This window comes from Gavia stellata, chromosome 26, assembly GCF_030936135.1.
Source record: "Gavia stellata isolate bGavSte3 chromosome 26, bGavSte3.hap2, whole genome shotgun sequence".
NCBI classification, from domain to species: Eukaryota; Metazoa; Chordata; class Aves; order Gaviiformes; family Gaviidae; genus Gavia; species Gavia stellata.
This window is the reverse complement of record NC_082619.1, coordinates 4525714-4540585: the sequence shown is the minus strand read 5'-3', so window position 1 is coordinate 4540585 and position 14872 is coordinate 4525714. Positions and strand designations below refer to the sequence as shown.

General features: G+C 40.3%; 1 protein-coding gene across 4 annotated transcripts in view; it reads right to left on the bottom strand.

The window, feature by feature from the left end:
- The window catches only part of GRAMD1B (GRAM domain containing 1B), a 98054-nt gene extending 84663 nt beyond the window's left edge, over window positions 1–13391 (bottom strand). For all 4 annotated transcript variants that reach the window (XM_059829586.1, XM_059829583.1, XM_059829584.1 and 1 more), the window contains exon 1: window positions 13030–13391. In XM_059829586.1, the coding sequence (XP_059685569.1) occupies window positions 13030–13391 (362 nt within the window). The remainder of the gene's footprint in view (window positions 1–13029) is intronic.
- Window positions 13392–14872: the final 1481 nt, after the last annotated feature.

Genomic DNA, 14872 nt, shown 5'->3' with positions numbered 1-14872 from the left:
AGCCTTGCACATTGCCTATACCAGCATTTCAGCATGCCATCCCAGAACAGCTTCATACAGCTCAACTTTCAAATACTGAACTGCTGCATGTTCTTTATACCCCCCATTTTTAGGCAGTAGGACAAAACAGCAGTTAGAATGAACTCTTACTAAGGATGAAGTGGTCAACACTGAATTTCTGGTGGAGAGTTGCATGCTGAGCCCACAAGATGTCACCCTCCCTCCTTAAATGGGTGTTTTGGGGGTGGTTTTTTTTCCCCCTGCACATCTACTGCACGGAGTTCACCTTATTCCCTTCTAGCAGCCTCCACCTGCTCCAAGGACTCAGAGTTCCTGCTTCTCATTTCTATAGCTTCATTTCTTTGCAAGAGCTTTCCTTCTGAGCCGTAGATAGATTTGATTCTGCTTTCAGGTAACAGACTGCAGTGCAAAGAGCAGATGTTCCTGGGCTAGCTTTAATCTACTTTGCCTAGGTACCACTGGCTGCAGAGTTATGGCAACACAGCTTTAGCACAGGCTGCACAGGCCCACCTGGGGCACTGGGTACCCTTGTCTGAGCACACAGGCTGTGCTAAAGACGCTGCAGCTTCACTGTTGCTAGGATCTAAACTGTTAAAAAAACCTACAAAAATACCTGAACCAACTAGTTCAGGTATACATACACATGCTTGCAATCACAGCTTCTACTGCCCTGAACACGGATCTGCACATCACATTGCCCAAAGGCATAGAAATACAAATACAGTATCAAAAAGGACCAAATTGCATCCTTTCATTCTAAAAGGCAATAATTCTCAGGCAGTAATGCCTATTTTGGGGGGAAAACATAGTACTGAAACACTGCAGTAGGATTTTTCCATGACATCTCTACTTGGATTTTTGTTTTGTTTCTTTTTTTAACCTGGCCTTGACCTTTTTAACCACTATGAGGATCCTATCTCTTGGAAGAAAACACTTGCTTCTACTGTGCAAGAAGCATTCTCTAACTTCTCTTTCCATTTCAGCAATACTCTCTCTCCCTCTTTAAATCAATTTCTCAGAAAAAAAAATATTAACAGAATTTTTTTTTCTTCAAATGTACTCTGTGCTTGCATAAAGAAATTAGAGCTATTCTTACCTACACCTACTTATGCTTTACAACTCAACTACAGAAAGGATACCTCAAACCATGACAAGTGTACTGACTTGAATAAATTAAGTCCCATGCAAAAAAAAAAAAGGATTACTTTTACCACCACAGAACATTAACAGAGAAAATACTTGAGAAGGTTTAGAAGTTTATCTATAATCCTGTCTTCATACTTCCAAGGAATGACAAAATACCGCCAAGCAGGCAGGGGAAGAACTAGAACCAGCAAGTACCCTATGACAGATGAAAACTACATACTTCAGTACTAAACAGCATTTCTTCAGCACATCTGTATAAATAAATGGCTCTAACAAGACCCCATGTTCACTTTTTAAGGAGTCTGAACCCCTGAAATTCCTGTCTTCCTCCCCACAAAGTATCCTTCCAATTAGTTTGTTTTCTTGGAAGATTGTTCATAATATTTAAGGTGAGCATATCACAATCCTTTAACAGGACCATTTTGCTTTTTTATTCTAATAAAAAGAAGGGGAGGGAATCTCATCCCCTATGAGATTAGTGGTTTTGCCAAAGAGGTTTTCAGTTTCCTCTGGCAAAAAAAGCTAAGGAGTCTTATTTTCATTTACTATTTTCATCAACCACCTTGATTTTGACCAGCTTCTTGTCTGAAGTCTTCAAGGACTCCATCTTACCAAACATGACCTTTCTGAAAAACACAACAGCTGTCTTGGGGACCAAACACTTAACATTTGAGACACACCACACACACCTAGCACCGTCCACTATTTTTGCTGCCTGGTCAGAACATGAGGCAGAAAACTGTTCCTAACTATTAAGCTAGTAAAGAGAGCAGGCTGAAGCTTTCAGAACAAAGTAATTCATGACCAGTATTTATAAAATCCTCAGCCTTTGAGGTTGGACATAGAAAACCACAAAATTCATGCATTATTTATGACTTTCAGCTACAGATTTAAAGTATGTACATTGCATGGAAGTCATAGGCATGCATCTTGTGTGGACACATACACACAATCCCACAGAGAATACTTTGCTTGTTTCCCCATTGCACAGTATACAGTTTTAACATTAGAGCCAAGAGAGGTAAACATTTTTGCAAAAGCCTCTCAGCAAGGGGACAGATTTAATTTTCTGCTTCCACACCCACATACTTAGTCATTCTTTTCTTAAGTGTCTCACCATAAAAAGGATAATCAGAGAATAAAGAATTCTATATTGGCTTCAAGGTATAAATCAACAGCTGAGTAAGAACAATATATCCCAAAAGGCAAAGAAACATCTTTCTGATACTTCTGAGCTTAATTATGGCCCAGTGAACTGTTTTGGAAAGAGTGCAAAAGGAACCACACTTTCCCTCCTGTTTCAAAGGAATTATCACCCTTTTGATATGAGAAAGCATGGCAGGGACTATTTCTATAACTACTTGTTTCTTCATAAAAAACCCTCCCACAAAACTTTGCCATTTCAATTCAGATCAAGCAGTTATAACAAAGCTTACCAAAACAGAATTCCCAATATATCACAGCCCAACAATAGCACCTGCAATACTGATAATCCCATGTGAAAGTTTACTTTTGGACAGCTATACAAGATGAACCTTAGACCTTTTTGTGCTCACCCACCCATGATTAAATTTCTCATTCAGAAAGTCCTCCCAATCAAGGTTTAAAATTTAATGGAATACAGATATTGCAACACATTGCCATACACCACCTTACCCCTTGTAACTAGTGAACTCAGTATTACATGCAATTAAACAAACTCAGACCAGGAGAGAGAAATTAGTTTTTGCCCACTTGTCTATTCGATAGTATTCAACATGAGCTACATTTCACTACAACAGTGTTTTGCATGGAAGCTTTGCAAAAGTTTGAGTTTTTCCACACAAAATCATTTCAACATTCCCAATTATTAGACAGCACAGCTGTTAAATTCCCTAAAACGTACAGAGCAGTTGAAATGCAGCACGTATTGTTTTATTATGCTTTTCAGTCCATTTTAAGTTGACATGCTTTTAAGATGACCATGTTCCTTTGAGATGGTATAACAAGTTACTATTACTATACTGAAGATAAAAAGATGAGAAAGGTATGATCTATACTGAAAAGTAATATGGGGGAAGCTTTTAGATACAGTCATGTGAGTTTTCTATCTACAGAGAAGGACAAAAGCTGGTTAAAAGTCTCAGGAAACCAGCAAACCAAGCTTATCTCGTTCCAAAGCGCAGCAATGATAAATTTGAATTTGGACAAGGGCTTAAATCTTTGCGTACACAGGCCCAGTGTGCCACTTCATTATAATTTCAAAGACACTAAACATTACTTTAAAGCTTATATCCTGTGGGTTTTCCTCAATTCTCAAATATTCAGACTCATAACATGACTTACTACTTTAGAAACTGATGGAGGAGTTTTAAATACAGATTAACCATGCCTTTTAACGATTAAATCTTTTGAAGAGTCTACTTCCACAGCTCCTCCATCTCGCTGCTCCCAAAACAATTTACCCAGGTAGCCCAAGTACAAAAAACACGTTTTTCTCCTGACTGAAAAACAGGTTTTCTGACCACACACACCACTTGGTTTTAATCAAAAGATTAAAAAAAAAAAAATCAATTTTGCACTATTTGCAAGACTTCTGTATACTGACGAAAAATAAATAAGAGTCAGTTTTGCAGTGGAAGAAGCTCTGTATTGTTCAAGCAACAGTGAATCTTGATAGATGTATGAAGGAAAACACACCCTCAAACTTCTTCAAAATCAAATTTGTATTCTATGTTTTCTTTCTTTTCTTAACAATATCAGCTCAGTTGCTAGTTTATCTTTCCACCACATCAGAAGACCCAACCACCACTGTTCTACAGAAGAAATGCATTCCTAAGAATGGTTGTTCTATTAGCTTTTTTCTACCATCTGTAATTTGTTACGAGTCTTAAATAATTTTTGACTTCGTGACCCATGAACACACACATATAGATGAACATTCATGAGTTACACAAAAAGAATCATCTTTTCCAAATCTTGCCAGAAGTGAACTTGAACAGACTGCAGGTACTAAAAAAGTGCAAAACTTGCTTTCCTGTCTTAAATATTTAAAGATTTCTCTTGGTCTTGGGAAGTTATAAGCTATAAACTGGATTTGTACTATTCTTACCCTCCTGCTTTTTTTTTTTTTTTTTACAGAAGTCTCATTTTATTCTGAGATTTCAGTGTCTGAATGATGAGGCAGAGCCAAGATCTCATATCATTTTATGCATGAATAGGCTTTTAAAGCAAAGCAGGTCTTCTAGTAGAAGAGGATATTTGTCCAGATTTCACAAAGTTCAGACACCCAGTTCAATGTTCACACACTAGGAGCCTTCTGGGACTTCTATACCCTCCAGATGGGGGCAATAAGCCGACCATACTTTATTTCTGGAGGTGTGTTTGGCAGATATTTATTCAGAGGAAATTCTTTCAGTGATGGATGAATGGGGCAAGCAAAGAAATGGGAAAGAAATGGCTGTATCCCAGAAAATAGAATCAGTTCATTAGTTTGGAGAACGATTCATAAAAATCTGCAGCCTTCAGAAGGCTATTGTTATCCACAGCTATTTGTGAAATTTTCAGCTCTGAACCCAGATGAATATTTTGTATTCATTTTGCTGTATTCATAGGCTTTGGGTTCAGTATTAAGCATTTCAAAAAGGAGACTAATGGACAATTGACAATCAGGTACACGTATTCTTCAATTGCTTTCAGCAACTGTGGCAACAGTTTTTGGAACTGAAAGCTACTATTTATGAAATCTTACAATACATGAATATTTTCATCAACATAGACTTGGAAACTAGAAGATATGCAGGTTATAATCAATAGAACAATGAACTTGCATCAAGGTTTCTGTTAAAGTTTGCAAACCTTTTTGGCTGTTTGAACAACTAAAGGGTTTTTTTCATCCTCACAGCGGCAAGCACAAAGACTTGAATCTACCTGCCTTAAAATATATCACAAAATAATTAGGATGTCTGAAGAACTACCACCAGAAACAGTATAGCAGTACCAGTATCTGGTGTGAGTTATGGTTACTTCCAAGCTGGCAAAGAAATTATGCCTTTTAAATGGTATTTTTATATTGTCAAAACCCATATTTATTTTACGTGAAAACTCTTTTAATTAAGTCTAAAATATTCATAATAAAATGGAGTATTTAAGACAACTAATTCCATTATGTGCAAACAGTCTTCATTTGAAAACTCTTCTGATAAGTATTCTCGCCCATCTTTCCCTGGCAATATAAACACAGGATAATAAAACTAGGTTGAACCTCAAGCCTCAGATGTGTCAGAAGGAAAGTCCCCTCTGAGTGTTTTCCCACAGGGGGCTTTAGGAGCTTGTCAAAGATAAAACAACAACTTTATCTTTCAATTTCACTCCACTGCTCTGCTCATCCTTCCCAGAATGTAGTCCCCCTCATATTTCTCATGAAACAGCAGAAATAGACCTCCCTGTCCCAGCTGCCTAACAGCAATTCATTGTCCTTGGCAAATTAAATTCCTTTCATCAAAAGCACTGTGTTACTATGGTTGCATAGATACATAAATGACTGTGCCATTACAAATGTCAAGGAACTGTCAGGTGCAGGGGAAGGAGAAAGGAGAATAAGGGACATTAATCAGGAATTACTGACCTAAGTTCCAAGGGGTAACAGTCTCCCTCGTCACGAAGGGCTGTCCTTTGATAGACCTAAAGCTTTCAGTCTGTGAATTAAAAGCCGAAGCACCTTTGGTGATACAGCTTTCCCATATGTGCTGCAAGTTCCCACCCTCGGCATACAAGGGTAAAGTTGTCATGGGAAACATCCTTCTCACTGAAGGCAGCAAGCTAACATCAGGCTTTATTAAAAAACAGTAAAGATCCATGTTCAGTGAACTGTAATTGCTGAACTGATACAAAGCCTTATGTGAGGCAGGTACCAAACACTTCTGAAGATCACAGCACCTCTTCTGTTTACACAACCCTGCTCCATTCTAAGGATGACTCTGAAGGAGTTTCTTCAAAGAAATAGGTGGCAAGCACCCTGTTTCTGCACACGTTTCACTGAAGTTAAAATGGGGATATGCAGAGGCGAGAGGAGAATTTGTACCCAAGCTCATGCAGTGAATCAGTGCAACAAATGGAAGGCAGAGCTGGAAAAGTGAAATTTCAAGTACCTTTAAGCTAAGCTTATAGCATGTGCTACCTGGCAATACATATTGCTAGCATTCCCGAGAACCCAAGGGGCACTTCCTACTCCAAACTTTCATATGTTTTTAATAACTCAGTTTCATAGATGAAGGGATGTAAAGCAATGTTTACAGTCTAAACCCATTAGTAATGATCAAAATAGATAAGGGACAGCTGCCTCAGCCCTAGCAAACAGTTGCATATCTCAGACTATCATCATAATTACTACTAATTGTGTCCTTTGCAGTCACAGACAGAGTTGGAGAGCCAGAGTCTGAATCTGTAGTAGAGTCATCTTCTCTCCTTCCTGGAAAGGTTACAAGGGGCAGGATGGGTAAAGTGTTCTCCTCTCACCACATTCATTTCCCAAATTGCATCAACCTTCACAGCTGTCAAGGCAAGCCCCTTCATCAACATCATATTCAACAATGAACAACAGACATCTTGAATTTCAAAACACAATCCAGTGGAAAACAACTGTGGTAATGAAAGTGATGGTTAATTGTTAAATACCATTGCTAAATACCAATATTTACCAATGGTAAATATTTGCTGACTAGATAAGATCAACAGCATTCAAGTTTCAGGCTGTTTGTAAATTAGTCAATTTTGATACTCTTGTGTGACAGGTCATCCTAAACCACACAAATACTGAAAGACAAATATTTAAAAAGAAAACCACAAACTACTGCACAAGGGCAGTAAGATTCAGCCAAAAAAATAGAAGAGCTGGTGGGATTCACAGGCACTTGGCACACATCACAAACACATGACAAAAACCTGCAGTCGCAGCAAACAATACATCAGTACTCTTCATACGAGATACGTGTGCAATTTAAAAAAATTCAATTCACTGGAAACACAGATTAGGCATCATTTGAACTTGCAGATTCAAAAAAGAAAAAGATTACATGAATAGCCAAGTTGCTACTAAGCCATCACTCATGCACTCTCATATTTCAGCTTAGAAAAGATACCACATAAATGGAAGTTTGTGCTTATGGACTTCCCAAAGCTATCAAAAGCAGAGAAGATGGGCTGCTTACTACAGGTCTATGTAAAAAAACCTTTCCTCATTTTTGCTTTGAAGATGCAAAAGAGCATGGACACCAGCTAAATACCCAGCTATGTATTCAAGTCCCAAATTCAATCCATAGGATATTCATGTCACTCACATAGATATCTGCAAAAAGTTGAAGCAAAGTTTTTAATATAGTTTAAAAGATTAACAAGGAGAAACATAGTCTAAAAACTTGGGACAGTATTAAAACATGTAACAAAATCACTTCTGCCAACACCTCTGTCCAGTTCAAAACACACCACGTCTGACATTTGTCCTCCTGAAAACCTCAATTAACCAACTCCAGCTACAAGCAGAACATGAAAAAACACAACCCATTTGCCTCTTCCATTACAAAATCCCTGTGGAGCTGCCAGTTCATCACACAAGATTTCCACAAGAAATTTATCAAAAGTTGAAAAAGCAAAAATGCAGTGGCAATCCCAGTACACACACATCTACCATATCCTGCAGCAGCTCGCTGTATTTCTGACAAAGGAGAAGCCCACTTCCTCTCCTCTGACCTAAAACTGAAACATGGAAGTTTGTAAAAACCAGAGAAACTGAGAACTACAAAACTTAGAGTTACTAATTTTGCAGCTTCTTGGAATTGTATGGCATGAAATGAACAAAACCTTAATCCACCAAGCCTTTCTAGTCCTCTCTTTAATCACAAGCAGCACAGGCATTTAACAGTTTTCTCTTCATCAAGTACTTTTTCCGAGGTTAGCAAATACTGCCAGTAATATTAAAGACAGTAGTCGTCTTGGATTGTATTTCCACAATGTAAGAGGCTCTATAGCCTTTACTCTTGTAGCTTTTTGGTTTTTTATTCTTCACATTTAGCAGTTACTTAGGGGAGAAAAATCATGTCACTATCTCAGGCTTCGATGAGAGCTTTTTCCTCTAGAAAATGCTACAATATTTTTTCTAGGTGTGGAAGGAAGAAAAAGGTGAACGAAACATTAATTTATTCCCAGAAACAGAGTGAATTTTAATTGAATTAAGGAAAGAAAAAGCATTATGAACTACTTAAAGATTCATTTATTTTCATATAAGAATTCAGAATATCTAAAAAACTTATTTGTAAATAATATTTTTAGCGCAAGTTCCAACAAATCAGCAGTTTACTGTTAACTGATGTATCTCACAAGGGTGAGCAAAAGACTTCACAAGTGAATTTTTTCTTAAGAAAAAAATAGAAATTTTACCTCTTTCCACCGCAGAATGTGAACAGTAGCAGCCACAGAGCATATTGCTGAACAGTGCTGAAGATTCTCCTAATGCATCATTTGTTTCATACTATCAGATAAGCTATGAAGATTTTGTCTGTAAAACCTCTGTGGTTGTGTGTCTGGCAGCTCAAGAAACCTCTGTCTCCCCAGCACATACCCTTTTCTAAGATAAGATGAGATGGAATGCTTCTAATATACTTCATTTTTAACATCTTATGTTAGAGGCATTTTAGGACATAGGTGAATCTTTCCCTCTAGCTGAACCTGTCATTTAGGACTTCAATAAGTGTCAAAGTTTCCAGCAGAAGACCAAACTGAGAACATTCACCTTTAGACATGTCAAGAGCTACAGCACAATCTATCCCCCACTGATCCAACAAAATCCACAAGTTCTATATTCCTTGGAGCACCAACATTTTGCATTTCGTTAACTAGTCTGGATGCTACGATTGATGAAACAGATTTATCTTTTGGACAAGCGTTAATGGAAGACAAACCAGGTGATCTTGGAGAGCTCAAGGGAAAGGGAACTCTGGAAAGGAACTGCAGGCATCAGGACACAACAGCTTCCAGGACCTCCTGCAAGAGCAAATTCAGCAAGGAATAACAACAAGTAAAACATTATTCAAACCTTTTAACAACCTTGGCATTCTGGCTTATTTCTTCCCACAGTAAGGGAGCACATTCAGATTAGCACTAGTACAATCTCCGCCCAGCACGAATGCCTCCCCGGAAACTGTTCAAAAGATTTGCCATACCTCAACTGTTACATATATAGTGTTGTCAAGCATTCACACAGGAGCCTAAGTCAGGCCATGATAGTGCAGGGCCCACCTATTTACTCTCAGCTTCTGCCAATGAAGGATGGAAGCCCAGGATCTCATTCCAATACTGATCTTAGGCCTAAAGGAGAGCAGTCCTTTAAGCCCAAGTGATCCACCCTCTCAGCATTTCTTGCCTTACACATCAGGAATCACATACAGTTCCAGAGATTACTAGCAAGGGTGGCTTTAAGAAAAAAAATAGTAAATTAAAGCAGATACACTCTCACATGCCTACATCAATAATGCATATTCATTACATGCATAACAAAAGACTAACAGATTGCATCTACTAGTCTGAGGAAAGAAACATCATCATGCTTTAATAAAAAATTTGTGCACTTGTGTGCAGGGTTCATACTTTATAAAGCTGTATGCAGGTAAATAACTTCTATCATTATCTGGGCAGCAAGTGATGGATGAGGAGTATAGGTAAGAAGCTGTCTGCATCCCTTATAAAAATTATCCTATTTACCATCTGCATAGCCCCCCAGAGCACCAAACCTGTACAAAAGCATGATGATCCAAACTACAAGGGCAAGTTACAAGGAAACTTCTACCCCCGAGAAATGGCTTCTTCCTGCTCTTTCACCTTGAACAAAACTGTTGTAGGCAAGCAAGGCTTTTACATGCCATCTCTGCTGTTTAAACGAAAAGAAATAAACAGTCTCTTCTGCTCTATCAGCCACCTAACAGCTTTTAGAGAACCAGCAGGTAAACAAACCTTAAAATTATCCAGGCTGTTAAAAACTAACTAGTGATACAGAACATTTTGTAGGCTGGAGTTTCCGGATGAAAAAAGCAGCCAGCCTTCATCAGACCTGGAGCATTACAGACAGCATTTCCAGTCCTAAAAGCATTTGTTTATTCACTTGGATGCCTACTGTATGCTAATGGTCACAGAGCTATTGCTCTTGCTCAGGGGCATGTGAGCAACACATGCATCACTGGAATAAAGTCAGCTGGTGCACAGCTTGCTCTCAGCTACCAGCTTTCCTGGGAAAACCCTGCCATACAAACAGGCATATACCTGGCCACATAATGGGGGTAAAGATTACCAGACTCCAAAAAAGTCAAGCTGGTTAACAATAATTTAACTAGAAAGAGTGAGTGACTGGCAGCAAACCGCATTCATTTCTCTGGTGGGAACCGCATGCTGACGGCTGCCTCCTTTACCAGGTGAAATTTGGGAACCTTGGCACTTAATAGTGTACCTGCACTCCTAGCGTGCTAATCACATTGGGAATCCCTCTTATGATAGTGTTACAATTAACCAGCTGGACAGTTCAAACATCATCACTGCAGCTCAACCCTAAGACAGGGCTCAGAGGGAAAACCACTGGATGAAATGCTTCAGCCTTTACTCTAGTGCAGTGGTCCCTGTTGTCCTTAAACAAATGAATAGTACAGTTAAAGACATTACTAGCACCTGTTACAAACAGCAACATCATAATAAAACAGGAGCAAGAAAGAGCCAGTGCTCTGGACGACCAAGTCTGAAGTAGGGGAAGGCAGACAGGCAGGATCTGCTTTACAGAAAGCCAGCTTCCTGCCCTGCTATTTCAGAACAGGGTTTCACATGCAACAGCCTCGGGGCATGGTAAGGTTTACCCCACGGTGCTAGCTGCTAGTCTCTTTCAAATTAATGCCACAAAATCCATTAGGGTTCATCACTCTTTGTGACTAACTCCCCACAGATTCTGCTTTCTCTGCATCAGTTTCTATGCCTGCTGAGTTTTGAAAGCCCAGTGATGATCCTTGCATTCTGCAAGCCCAGAGGCTCAGCACAAAATGACCAGCAAACTGTTTGTGGTTTTTTCCCCCCCTCTGGACTAGAAAAGTAAAAGTTCCATTTGAAAACATCATGTGTCCCACTGCAAAAGGGATATATTAGGAGCCTGATACATGTGAAGAAAGGAGGTGCCATGCTGACTTTGGTATGCTAATGCCACCTAATCCATCAGCCACCTTAGCTTTTTTCCAAGTCACTGCTTCAAAAACATAACCAGGATTCAGGCAGAAGTGTCTTAATGATGAATAAGCAGAAGGCTGTCAGCATAGCCATGGGGATATCACGTGTACATGAATAAACTAAGTTTTCTTATGCATTCACACCAAAAGCAACATGTCTTGGCCTCCATCTCAAACACATTCACCATCAATAAGTCCAAATCACAATCCTTCAGCTGAAAAGCCATCCTCTGTTTAACTTCAGACCTGAACTTTGTAATTCCAACACTTTTAGCATATGCCCTGTGCATTATCCTTTCCCATGTTTTCTATGCTATAACTGAATCACCACTTATATCACTGCAGCTAAGTGAAAATCAGTAATATTTCTCAACCAAGATACATTTTTCAATGGTAACTTTTAAAAAGAGGTATTATCAAATCTTTGATGGCATGCATTTATTGATGAAAATTCCCCAAAACTTAATAAAATGACAGATTGACCTTGCTAAAGGGATCTCATGCAAGAAGCATTACTACATAATGAGTGGATATTATTAGAAGAAAAAACTCTGTCCTATAAACATTCAAGCAACACAGCAGTCAGTGAGTCAACCTAGTATGTCGGGTGCAGGAACAATAAGAAACAAATTGGTTTTTTTTAATGGAAATACAGTACATACTTTCAAGCATAAACCCACACATAGGCTGCATGGGAGTTGCAAAGCAACAAAAGAAAAATTGGCCCACACTAAACTAGTATAGGGATTTACTATGCACTAATTACTCAGAGAAACCTTTTAAGTGTCTTGCGTATTTTGGGCCTTCAGGAAAGGTAGACTGTTCCACTCTGCAGAGTAAACTATACTGCATGTTGTAGACCCTGATTGCACCTGCAGAGGGTTACAGAAGGTATAGCTTTTTCTTCATATGGCCACACAATAACTCCCTGGACTTTAATTTTTCTGTGTTGACAAGCTCTTGGAGGTCTTTATGAATTATTTGTCCCCTTTTGAGCCAAAGGACTGAGTGACTTTCAAGTCTGAAAAGCAGCCAAGAACTGAACCCAAACATCTTGACGCGCAGACCCACCTACTAGCCCCAAGGCTACTTTGTTTCTCTCTCTCTTGTCCTCAGATTCTCCCAATGTCAGCAACTGAACAAAGGATTTCAGAGAAGGTCTCAGCAGTAAGAATGATCATCGCCAAAAAACACTGACAAAGTTTTGGCATCATCGCTCCCCGCCCTGGTAATCCCAGCAGAGGTCACCTCCTCTTTCTCTCAAGGGTCTCTTCAGGACACCTTAATGAAGTTAAGTCTTATCACCCACTCTTTCAGGACAGTCTCCCTCACCCAAAAGCAAGTTCTTTTCATTGGCTCTGTATTACCTGTAGAAGGTATGCAAAGGACCATGAACTACGACATATCCTAGTACTGCTGTTTCTAACATGCCTACTGTTTGCAAATAAGGATTAGGCCATTTGGTCTGGCATCAGCAAGTCCGACCAGCTACATTACCCATTCCAGCCAACAGGTGAGGACGAAGTCCCAGGGAGAAGCACACGAAGATTTCTAGGGGAACAGGAGACCCTACCTACCTATTGTGGACAGGCTCCTCTTGGAAGCAGGGAAGGGAAAGCGGCCAAAAACATACCTGCTCTCACTGTATTCCTTCTTCTCTCTCACACGCAGCCACTTCCGAAGGAGGAAGCGCTTGCGCCGCGGGGAGGCACTGGGTGTAGAACAGTTGGACCACGGAGTGTCCTCATCACTGGAGGGGGTGATTTCAATGGATGGGAGCTGCAGGTATTCCTTGCTGGAGGAAGGAGAATCCTGATACCCGCTGGCCTCCAGGCTCTGCTCCTGCACATTCTTCATCCGCCTCATCTTGAAGCGCTTCCTGCGCAGAGTTGGGGTGGACGAACTGGACCAGGCACAGCCACCCTCCACCACCTGCTGCTCTGGGATTTGCAGTGCTGGGAGCTGCAGGGTTTCTGTCATATTGGCAGCTGGCATCAGATGCCCTTTCTCTTTCTGCTCCCACCCACAGGCACACTAGTTCTGATCTTGATGTAAACCACACCAGAAAGCCACAACTTGCCTTCCTCCTCCCTCACCCCGTCCAGTACTGCCTTCCCTTCTCAACCAGGAAACCTCATGTTCTTCATGTGCTTTCATTTAAGAAACAGCAGGGTGGGGAGGGGATGTTCAGGACACAGACATGCCACAAGGGAAGCCAGTTTCAAGTTTCTTTTCTCCTTCTCCTCTCTACAAAACCAGGTCCCTCCCCTGCCTGGTCTCTCTCAAAGCAGTAGGTTTAGCACTGAGACAAGGGTTGCTGAAGCATTGCCAGCAACTGCTTGGCTTACTTTCGGCTTCCTGCCGACCCCCCCCTTTTGCCTTCTGTCCTCTGCCTAATGTTGGTTCAGGAAAAAAGTCTCCTGGGGCTGTGCTAGGAAACTCAGCTGTGGTCTTCTCAAGAGACGAAGCAAGTATGGAGTGGAGCGGCGTGGAGCTGTGAGGAGGTCAGAAAGAGAAACAGAGAGAGGGAGGGAAGCAACAATACTAGATAAAATCAGGAGAAAGTAGGAGGAGCAGCATGTTCTTTTTCTGTAGCGGGTAAGACATACGCAGGCAGCTGTTGCAAGCGTAACTGCACTCTTAATCCCAAGAGACAGGGTTTGTATTACCAAATATGCTTCTGCTACAAATCAACCAAATGAAAAAGGGTAAGAAGGGATAATAGCCTGCTGTAGAAGCCAATTGGACAGGCTTTCCCCTTGTCCCACCTTCCTACTCAGATAGCCCACCCCATGGAGCAACAGTGTGAGCAAACTTGGACTTTTAGCCTTCTTTCACAACTAGTTTTTTTTGTCCCTATTGACTGCTCCCAGAGAAGGGAGAGAAGGAGAGGGATTGAGGAATATTTAAAAAGGCAGCAGCAGCAGGCAGCACCAGAACTGGGAGGCTAGTTCATTTTTTAGCTCAGGTTTACATGAGTGAAAGCTGATAAAAAGAGTTCTTGGAGGGCAATGCTGCTTCCAAAATGTCAGTGGATGATGGATGGTCTCAGGGTCCAGGAACCAAAGACACCACATAAAGACAGTTAGACACGCAGAACAGGGAAAAACACATACTACACAGAAGATTCCCAGGCATTTAATACACTAAGGAAGCTCTAGCAAGGGTCAAGCACTGGGAGGAATAGCAGCCTCTGGACTAGCCTTGCACCATTCTGATAATGAAACCAAATCAGGGAAAACAAACTATGTGACAGATTATCCATCAAGATCCCCTGAGTTTCATTGAATGCTCCTGAATGAAGCTGTATTTTCAGGTAGAAAAGTGACATAGAAACCTTAATTCTCTAAGGGAGCAACTAGAATTCAGTTGTGTGAATTTGAAGTGTGCTGCCAGAAAAAAAAAATCTCAAAATCAACCTGACACAGCTTTAGTTTTCATTATTCAACAGCCTGAACCTTTAAAAATATTAGTTT